Source organism: Porites lutea, chromosome 2, assembly GCF_958299795.1.
Source record: "Porites lutea chromosome 2, jaPorLute2.1, whole genome shotgun sequence".
NCBI lineage: Eukaryota > Metazoa > Cnidaria > Anthozoa > Scleractinia > Poritidae > Porites > Porites lutea.
Window position 1 is genome coordinate 49,263,893 of NC_133202.1, and position 11,234 is coordinate 49,275,126.

The following is an 11,234-nucleotide window of genomic DNA, read 5'->3' on the forward strand; positions in this document are numbered from 1 at the left end:
TTTTGGCAGGAAAGGCACTTATACCTTAAGGGTTTAATTTAATCTAAGTACTGTATCACTATTGATCCTGGAGTTACTTGAATTTTTTCTGCTTAAGGATGTTTCTGTTTTACAATCATATGCCAGTGTACAAAGTCTTGTTTTGCAGTCTTGTGAGAGACATGCAGTATTCCAATTTAAATTTGCTATAGTTTAGGAAGCAGGGCTGATTGTTTAATCATTTCTTGTTCTGCTTTAAATACTTGTATTAAGAAACATAAGCATTTTTTACTTGCAATGTTGTATGATTATCTTTTTTATGAAGTTAGTGGTCAACTATGTTGTTTGTAGAGAACGGTTAACATAGCCATTAAAAATGTTCCTGAAGACTATTATTGTGAGGTTAATGTAATTCATTATTATCAGTTAAAACGACCGTTTTCTTCTAACTCATATGGAATGGTTAAAGCTACCACCTCTTGACTATTTTAAATGGGTTACCACAGATTCATCGCTAGTACCCAAAACACTGGTTTACCATGACCACAAAAAATGGTTATTATAACTTATCTGTATGGGTTGAAACATATTTATCTTTTTATTTCGGTTATAACAACTAAAAATTTAAAGTTAGTTTAACCAAAAAGTAGAGGTTATGACAAACAAGTCATAAGAAGTGGCGTGGGCTGTGGTAGAAACAACCATTTTTAAGGGTTAATATAACCCATAAAGAAAAGTTATTTCAACGGGAATAAAAAATGGTTAACCTGAACTATATTTTTTTGGTTACTGTAACCTAATAAAATACGGTTACCTGGGATTCAAACCTTAACCATTTTTTTGAGGTCACTATAACTGGTCAGTTTTTACAGTGTTTATATGTACTTGTTTATTATTTTTACATATGCCGAACTAAATTGATCAACAGATTTCAATTCCGGAAGAGACTTGGAAGTAAGGACTACCTTTAAAAATATGTATTACAAAATTGTAAGTGACCGCTTTGTGTAAGTGACACCCTATCCTAAAACCTCTAAATTTTTCCACTGAATTAGCTTTATAGCCCGTCAACGCAGACGTATTTCTGGTCGTCACCAGAAAAACTCGGGAATCTCACGTAACTGACCACCTCTTGTAAGCGACCAACCGATCTATTAACCTTTTGTCTTATGGAACTACAACTTGCAATTGCACTCAATGAACTCATTTCCATGTAGGTGTTTCGGGACTTCTACTTAGAAAAGCGACCACCACGAAGTCTTCGCACTTTGGTTGGTCGCTTATGGAGGGTACGTTCGACTGTAGTTGAATAATACCAAAGCACCTTCATCTACAATCTTATGTATCGGGGGCACCCAAAGAATGTTTTCTGTAAATTATCTAGAGAAGCAGATATTGCCTAGCATTTTCTGTTACTTGAAGACAGCTAAAACGTTCTAGTTGACCCTTTCATTCATGTACAATCTTGGAAGCTAAAATGTAATAAATTCTTTAGATTTTCTGCAGTTTCATTATTCACACTTCATTCCCCAGTTTACGCTATTTTTCGTAAATAAAAGGAGACCTGAAATTTTCAGATTCAAAAACGTGATGGAGAGAGGAATAAGAAAAATTATCGCTTTCGTAATATGTCAAAAATTGCAACTTAAGTTTTCGATTTGCATTCCGGATTCCAATCGTTTGCCGGATCGATTACAGATTTCAAAGCCCTCGAACTCGAATTCCACAAACAAAAATCCGAGAAAAATTTCCCAGATTCTGGATTCCACGAGCAAAGATTTCCCCGAAACCGGATCAGAATCTGGAGTACCTGACATGGAGCAATAAACTGACAGCCATTCAAGTCAGCGCAGTGGATTTCGCTGGAAGAAAAACTAAACAAAAGACAGACATTCGAACGAGAATATGATGCTCAAAAGTGGCTGACTTGGCTAATAGACGGACAGGGTAGTGGGTGAAGGACAGACTGCTACATCGCAAGACTTTCAACAGGTTCGATATCTATTGATTCTGATTTTTTCTTACGAATAAGTTTCTTAGCTGCTCTCCTGAACTCCTGCATTCTTATAACATAAATAAGGGGATTCAAGATAGGATTGAATAACTTAATACAATGCGCCAAACGCATAAGAGATACGATAAGCTATCTTTGGTGAGACTTCATCCTGCCACAAGTGGTCTACAATTATGGCATCCCAAATAACGGCAGAAAGAATGGTCAGAAACGAGACCACGGTCATTATAAATAACGTTCGCCAAAGTTCTGTGCCGAGGGAGGATATTTTAGTTGACGTTTACAATAATCCTAACATAAGAGACTGCGAAAATCAGAAGGGTGATAAAAACGAAAGATGCATACGTATGGGAATACAATCGAAACACGCAATAAAAGAAAAGCAAACACAAACAAGACCAGAGCCAATGCCAGCAACCAACTGAAAACAATAATCCTAAAGTAAACCTTTCCTCCAATAAGGCAGTGCTTGACAGGATATATTGTATCATGTAATCTTTCTAAAGAAATCAATACGAAGTCAGTAACATATTATAGTTCTTGCCAGCTGAACCACTCTTCTGCAGAGCATGACAGGTACATCTCAAGGATAGCTGGTTCTAGTATGGATAATAGGCCTTCAGTTGTTGCAAATAGTAAATCAGCCACAGTCAGATTTATCATTAGGTACTGCCTCGTACCCAGACGTCTCTCTTTTGATGAAAATGTGCGCGCAAAGGAAGGCGGGAAGGAGGCCTGCAGTCTGTACCCTTCCCATGGTCCCTTGCGGTTCATCACCAGTCACTCGTTTCGCGCTCGCCTCTTCCATGCGAAAAACGAAGCGCCTGAGGAGGAGGCTGCATTAGGTACGTACTGCCCTTGCGTAATTAGTGGTTAGTTGCGAAGGTGGCGACTGTGAAGGCGTTTACTAAAACAATGAAAACTGCTTCGTGACATAACTTGCAAAACATATCCATTCTTCTATTTGTTTCAGGAATGATGAGCACTTCATTCGATCGTAACCCAGTGTAGGTGGCGGTAAGTAAAAAAAGAAATCCAGTTATGATTCCATTCTCGCCTAATGAAAATAACGGGTGCGCAGCCATCCGAAGACCAAAAAGCGGAACTTCTGGCTAATACTGAAAGGAAGAAGTGCAGAAATACATAAAAAAATATCGCAGGATAGATGTTACCTACTTCTTGAGGAGTATATGCAGGGAAAATTAACATCAGTGAATCCGTGCCGAGAAATAGGCAAAAGTTTTAAAGAAAGTCTACAAGGAGTAAGCTTGATATATGAACTTAAAAATATTTTGCCTGAATATCAAGAATTTTGAGGAATTAACCTGGTCCACTGGGTTTAATCTGCCTATAGGGCTCACTGACTTTATACTGTTTCTGTTTTCATTGCATAAAACGAAAAGTCCTCATACATGGCAGCTAATATGATGGATTGTAGATTTGAAGGCCTCTTTATATGTAGACGATGAACTCACAATAGGGCCATTTATACGAGGAAAAATAAGACGCGTCTTGCATAAGACGCGTCTTAAATAAGACGCGAATTTTCCGTATAAACGGCACATTTCGTCTAAAGTAAGACGCGGCTTAGCTAAGACGCGTCTTATTAGATAAGACATGCTCGTATAAATGGTACAGTTCGCGTCTTATTTAAGACGCGTCTTATGTAAGACGCGTCTTATTTTTCCTCGTATAAATGGCCCTAATGCTTTCTTTTTCTTTTCTTTTCTTTTCTTTCCTTTTTCTTTTTTTTTTTTTAAGCGTAACTGAGGCAAATTATTCTTCTCAATCGATAATGATAAAAAATATACAAAATTTCAAGTAGAGTGATTTACGTTTCGGTCGTTTGTCCCATGAAATAAGAATTAATGGACAATATCTGGCGAGTAATTTTAAACATAACAACCGGAATTTAGGTCTTACCGTCGAAAACTGTCCTCTTTTACTCTTTGTAGTAATTTTTTCTTTTGCTGATTATGGCCAGGATTTAGAATATATTTTTTCTGGCTTTTAAGAGAATTTGCCGAAGTAGTTTTCCTTTTCTCAGTAAGCATGAATTTTAATTCAAGACTTCAAGTATATATTAGAAGCAGCTTGGCAGTGTCGATCATAGCCTAATCAATGTGACACCTGCTTATTTGACAGAGGTTATCAAACATAGGTTTTCGAACCTACATAAAGTTATTCTTAAACTTATTATAAGTAAAAAGTAGCTGTCAAAGCATATAACGATTTATATTAACTAGTTAAACAAACAATGGAAAAGTTCAGTAAGACGCAAAACATTCAGATTTTTTAGAAACCAACTATGCCTAGATCTTATTTTGAGTTGTTATTCATTTATTTCTTAGGACCACTTTCTGGTTGCTTTTATCTAATTGTTATTAATCATTTTTAAGTGACTTTATGCCATGCCTTCGCGCTGATGAAAATGTCAGATATACGAGCTTGTTAAAAACTAAATGAATATCCTCTTTCAAATATCATAAAATTCACCATGATGCACGGAGAGTTTTAGAGGCTTCAAAAAGAGGACTAACATGTTTATTCCTTTATTTATTTGTTTATATGTAAATATTTATTTTTGTTTGTGTCCCCCTGGACTCACTATCATAATGAATTTTGATATATCGATAGTGGCGCGTATGTAGAACAGACCAAGTGGCCCAAACGTATAGGTCGCTTTGAATAATGAGGTACTAGGCAATTCTATTTTTAAGAAAATCATCATAGGGATAGCCTACTTGTGCCATGACATTTAAAGATAAAAAGGATAGCTATTAAAATATGTAGGCATAACGCTTCTGAGATAGCAGAGTTACCGCAAAGATTCCTTAAACAGGGTCGTCACGTGCAGGTTGGGGGAGTAAGTTTTCGAAGCTTTTTTTTTTTTTTTTTTTTTTTTCGCATTCATGTCATAGATATTTAGGAAACCCTGGTACTCCGCCAAAAATCATGTCCCACGAAAAGTTTGCTTCACATGATATACATCTTGGTCTATCTTAGAACAAAAGGAAACAAGTAAAGAACCTTATAACCTTCTTAATATATTACTGTTTGTTTAGCAATCTCGCTCTCAGTACGTGACCAAGCAAAAAGCAAAAAAGAGGTTCTTTCGTTAATTGGCAAACGTCACAACAATTTCATTGCTGTCTTCAGCTTCTGTTCATTATCATTTTTTGATGAAGCGAGCTCCCAAGTTAAGATGTTATCAGATTGGCTATTAACAAGAGAAATATATCCCGGTTTCTCGCAGATCTGTTGTAAACGAATAAATTATGCACCGTCCATCCTATGTTGAGTCTTAAAGTCATTTTAAAATCCTATGTATGTTACCATTATGACAATTTTAAAATTATTTGACCAATAAATGACCCCACCAAAACGTCTCCGGCTGTAATCAACAGTTGAACAATTGTGGCGACACGAATTATGTGACGGAGCGACCGGGCCGATCTCAAAAGTGGAGCGTGACATATAGGATAGGTTTTGTACATGTCATACTTTGGTGCAGTGTGAACACCTGTTCGGCTCGTCGAAGAAGTAAATAAGTAGTAGCGACGACTGGAACCCACAAAGACGGAAGTAAATATCAGCAGTGAGAGCTGGATGTTAGGGCACCAAACCTACCAAGGCTATTTTAAGAATATCAACATAAGGGTGCATAGGTTCCTGTTTAATTATATGATTTTTTCTTTTAAGTTCAGCTTTTATTTTATCTTAATGTACTAAATTGAGTACACATTGTATAATTCTCCCCAGGTGTTGGCCATGTTGGCGCTACAGCCCAATCGAGCGGAAGTTATGAATGTGGAATTGAACGACCTCGGAGCAGGGTACGTGATTCCTATCAAACTAATACCAAGTGAGACTTTGGCGTGCGACATTATTTTCTTTTAACAAAATTTTGCGCCTTTAAAATAACTTGTCATTCATCATCGCATCGTTTTCATTCAAATTCCCTGGTAAATGACGAGATCATCGGCTGAAAAGGGGTAAACCATCGCACTGAAATGAGATTATTTGTGACGTTTGAAATAATTACAGTGGAACCGGCCGGTCAATACGGCCACCCACGGGACATGTTTAAGTGTCCATGTTAAGCCGATGTCCGTATTTTAAAAATCAGGGTAATTTCATAGAAGATATAATTTGTTGCTGAGCTTTTTTTGGCTAGGGACAAACTAAACTGTCCTTTGTAGACGGGTGTCCGTAGAGCGGGGTTCCACTGTACATCAAAGAGACAGTGATTGGAATAGCAAGGAATCGTATATTGAGATGCCCATGCGTACGGAAATGTAAACGTTGCAGCCAATATAATTCCTCCTGTAGCTGTATGTTACTCTAACAATGTTTACCACCGCAGTTTGCGTTCTTTTTCTTAATTATTACTTTATTTCATTTCATTTTTTATTATTTCGATTTCCATATCTTTGTTACACTGATTAATAAAGATTACAAAAGATATCTAAGCAAGAGGACCTCCGCAATCTTGTTGGAGCTTTTCTAAGGAACTCTCCATTTCTTATGTTCTTTCTTCAACAGGTATTTCTTGAGTAAGTACATGCAATGTAAGAGGTTCCATGGGTTGGACTCGCGCTAGTTCTAGCTATAGTGTCTTAGTACAAAAAAGTTTTCTGGCTGCTTTCCTAAACTCTTGCATTCTTACTGCATAAATTAAGGGATTGACTATAGAATTGAAAAGATAGAGTAACTCAAACGAGGAACGGATGCGGGAAATTACTTCAGGGCATAATTTACTCAATATGCGTTGGGGGACAACAGTCGAAATAGCCCAAGGAAGAATCGTCAGAAAAGAAGCCACAGAAACTATAAATAAAGTCACCGTTAGTTTCCTCTCTGTTGAAAGAATTGGTCCAGCATTAGGGGAGAGAGGATTGTTTTTCACAGCTGAGATGATTATAGCATTTGAAAGTGTGAGAATGAGAACAATGAGGAAAATGAGAGCTGCATATACATACAGAAACGCTGGCGATGCGCGCAAATAAAGAAGAGCAATCACAGATGACAAAGTTAATGCGAACGACCAACTGCATAAAATAATCGTGAGGTAAACACGTTTTCCAACAAGACAATGCCTAAAGGGGAAGAGTGTTGCGTGTAACCTCTCTAACGAAATCAATGAAATATTAGCTAATGAGGCAACTAGAAATAGCTCATGTAATGTCCAATACACGAATGATTGCCAGCTGAAAGCCAGGTCCCTCTCCAGGTTATCTGGTTCTAGTATTTGCAAAAGTCCGACCACTGTTCCCACCAGTAAATCAGCCACAGTAAGATTTATAATCAGGAATGTACTGCGCTTGCGCAGGTGACGGTTTCTTGTGTAGATGGCGAGTGTGAAAGCGTTCAGTAAAAATACGACTGTAATTTCGATGACGAAAGCTGCATTCCAGAATCTTTCTTCTTTTTCAGAAAAAAGTCTACCACTCTCATTAAAAACTCTACAGCATTCTTGCATAATCACTAAGCGTCACAGTTACCGTGGGTATCCTTCTGTTCTTCAGGAAATTTGCCTTGAACAAGAATACAAACAAAATAGCATGTTAAGTGAAAAGCAGTCAAAAAAAAATTAATGTAAGGCACAAAGAAAAACAAAATAATAAAATAATAAAAAATAAAACAATAAAACGACGACATCTCAGTTGGCCCATAAATGGTGTTAACAGGTGTTCTACTGAGTACTCCTAGCAAAGCAAAAAAGCAGGTATATTTTCATCAAAAGCAGAATATTCATAAAAAAAAGTTAATCTTGCATTGGTGTATCGCTAAATGGGATTCCCTTTTCTATAGCAAGTAATACATCAGGTCAAATAAAGAGAACTTTTTTCCGAAACTGGAGCGAATCAATAACAAAAGCCTTTTTTTTTTTGTTCTTCTTCGTAATAGACGATCGATAAAATTAAGAAATGATAAACGTGCAGCGTGCAACCATGGAGTTATGGATGCAGGGAAGGGAGGGAGGGGAGGTTGCTAAGGACGAAAGAAGCGTAAGAGTCGCACGAGGCGATAGCCGAGTTCGACTTTAGCTTCTTGAGTGCTTAGTAAACCTCCCAGGTGCATCCATAACTCCATGGTTGCACAGCTGCAACGTTTACCATTTCTTTTATAACATAATCAAAAGAGAAAAACATTATTTTCCATTTGCCTTCGGTTGAGTCATCGGTACGAGTTCATGTATGCTGCCATCTGCCCGCGCGTAAACATATCATGTTCTATGTTTTTTCAAAAACTTGCCTTTTAGTTTTTCTTCCCCTGAATCAACCGTTCTCCGCCTTCATGTAAATTGCAAAACGTTTTTCGTTGTTATTCTGAATGGCATATGTCTTTTTGCTCTTAATATTAGGGTAAAAACTTTGAGGGAAAACTATAGCTGCAACTATAAACACTAACTAAAGAGACTCTAAAAAATAAGCTAAAACTAAGTAAATGAAATAATTATCAAGCTTACTTATGTGACAATTTTTGAAATAAACGTAAAGTAGAAATGAGAAAATTTGACTGTAATTCCTTTAGAATAACAGGTAACACTAATTTTAAAAAGAAATTAACTAGCTTTGTATCGAAATCTGTCTGGGGAAATCCAGCTATGAAAGTCAAAGTTGCAACTGAAATTCGCCGACACACAGCCGGCGCTGAAGCTGTTGTTTTTCAACCGTTCTCTGAACGACTGTTATAAATAAACACTGAGGAACAAAATAATACACACACGTTTTTTTTTTTTTTTAATTTTTTTGTAAACCCAAATGTTTGTGCACTCAAATGAAATTCGCTTATTCCAGCGTAATGTGCCCGTTTAAACTCAACTAAAATTTTTAATCGATGCGATGAAAACTTCACAGCAAAGCTGTCTCGAATTTGAGCGTGTTTCCTAAAATATTTGCTTGAATTTAGCATCAGCTTGACCAAAAAGTCAGTAACAAAATGCTAATTGATAAATTTACATTTCAAACAGACTTTCTCTTCTATAAAAAACACACAAAATGTACCTTAAATCTTCGCTCGCTCGATTTTCCTTCAGCTGATTCTAGCCGCGAGGAAAACAGTGATTCATTCATCCAGGGCAAATTTGTCGCTTGATTTTTTTTTCCTTCAAAACGACAGCTTAGTATTTTCTTCATTTTCCACTTTTCATCTGTGCATTTCATCGGTGTATTTTACCGTCAGGAGAGGAGATTTGTCGAATTTGCCTAAATTTTACCGCGCTAGCTCAGTTTCTTGGCGTGCACCCACGGGCAAATGGTAGTTGCAGACTGACCAATCAGAGCGCGCGATTTACTTTTGTTATGTTATAATCGTCTATTGATCACAGCTTTTGACTATTCAAATAGAATCTCCGACTTCAGGTTGGTCAGTGGCACACGGATGTTAGTAACATCCATGAGAAGGTTTACTTGTGCCAGTTCGGGGTCACTTTTACCGGAAAATTATAAGTAAGCAACTGAGGAATACCTTAAAATCAAGAGACTATAAAGGGGACAGAGAGGCCATCCCCCATATACACCCTATCCCATAGGTAATTCGTCTCGAGTTATTTTTAGAATCGGGATAAAGTTACCTCGCGCGAGGCGTGGATGTTTCGTGGAGGTTTCGCATGACCAAACGCTGTGCAAAACATGTCGGGCGAGAGGCAATGAAAGCGTAAAAAGATCGAGAGCATTCCTGAATATTGAAGCGAAATGAGTCGGCGCTCACCTGGGAAAAAGGAATCGCTGGACTCTTTGACAACCCGTGAAATCAGTTTAACTTGAAGTTGTCGTAACCTCAGTGCTTTAATAAAATGAGAAATTTCGCCGGTCTATTGAAACCGGTCGTTTGTACAATTTAGGGAGTTTAAGATCCAACGACGCGGACGACAACTAGAACATCAAAAAAACAATAGGTTTAATTAGCAAAAAAACAACTTCGCACGTGCAACACACTTTTTTGTTCATTTCTTTCCCGTTTTTGCCCGACTACGACGTGAAAATGCCTAATTTCGCGTTTTATGGAGGACGTAAATAAGCAACGACGAAATTTTATTTCTCTTTCTGAGCTTGAATATGGTCCCTTGAAATTCAGCTTTAGGAGGGTTCGCCTACAGTTGACAAAGTAGGTGGGTAGGAATAATCGCTATAAAGACTGAAAAAAATAAACATCAAACCAGAAATTGCTCTCTTCAAACTGTAAATTATAAATGATCCTGAGAGAATATTCAGTGTGTTAAGGATTTCCCTGCTCTACTGTTAGCTCTATACAAGAGAGGAAGGGCGATTCTTTTTTAATTTCGGTTTCGCTGACACAGCTTTCGCAGAAATCTCGCTGTAGTCGTTTTCGTCGACAAAAGGAATAGCAAAATCGCTCTCCGCGTCTTCCCCCATTTTGTTCTGCGTCATTTCGTGAAGGACGCGTGGCTCTCAGCGTGGGTCATCCACGCGGAACACATTCGCGCTATGTGATTGGTTGTTGTCTAATCCCCCTTGAGATCTGTGGTGTTAAAAATAACTCGAGACGAATTACCTATGGAATAGGGTGTATATGGGGGATGGCCTCTCTGTCCCCTTTATAGTCTCTTGCTTAAAGCGTAAGAATTAAGAGGAAGTTCATTTCGCGCATTACGGGTTTGCCTCTCGACAACAAATTTTTGAAACTCCTGGATTCCACATGAATGACAACAACGAAAAGTAAAATTACGTTGGCAACATTTAAGGTACGATTCTTAAGTGTTCTAGCTATTCGTAACAGTAGTTATAGAAATGGTTTTTCTGACGCACTTTTCAAATCACTCAAATTTCAATAAAATTCCTGAATATGCAAAAGATTATAAAAAAGAATGGCTTTTTATAATAGGAATAAATAAAGAATTCAAGTATTTTGTTGAAAATATAAATGAAGCAACTCGTGGGTTATTTCAAAATTACAGAGTTGATAGAATAAAAAAGTTTATCAGAAGATTCTTGTTAGCTCAAGAAAGAGGTCGTCTTCAAGATATAAGTAGATTGTTTTTTTGGAAGTATGATATTTTAAATATTATAGAGTTTTACGAAAATATAACTTTTGATATTTTTGATTTTAAAGACGTTAGTGATTTTTACGAGTTGTTTTGCAAACTTTATAGTAAAATAAATTACAAGTATTATGATAATGATGGAAATGTTAAAGTAAAAGAATGTGATATTAATGAAATTGATAGTGATGGAATTGACAGTGATGAAATTGGTAGTTTATTAATTAGTGATAG

The 11,234-nt window shown here is 37.0% G+C and overlaps 1 protein-coding gene across 1 annotated transcript; it reads right to left on the reverse strand.

Annotated features, from left to right (window-relative positions):
• Positions 1 to 1,948: 1,948 nt before the first annotated feature.
• LOC140926345 (uncharacterized) lies at positions 1,949 to 7,475 on the reverse strand. Its single transcript, XM_073376099.1, has 2 exons — positions 6,738 to 7,475; positions 1,949 to 2,083 (listed from the first exon to the last, which is right to left on the reverse strand). The coding sequence occupies exons 1-2, from the start codon at positions 7,473 to 7,475 to the stop codon at positions 1,949 to 1,951; spliced, it is 873 nt and encodes a 290-aa protein (XP_073232200.1).
• Between the last annotated feature and the right edge of the window lie 3,759 nt (positions 7,476 to 11,234).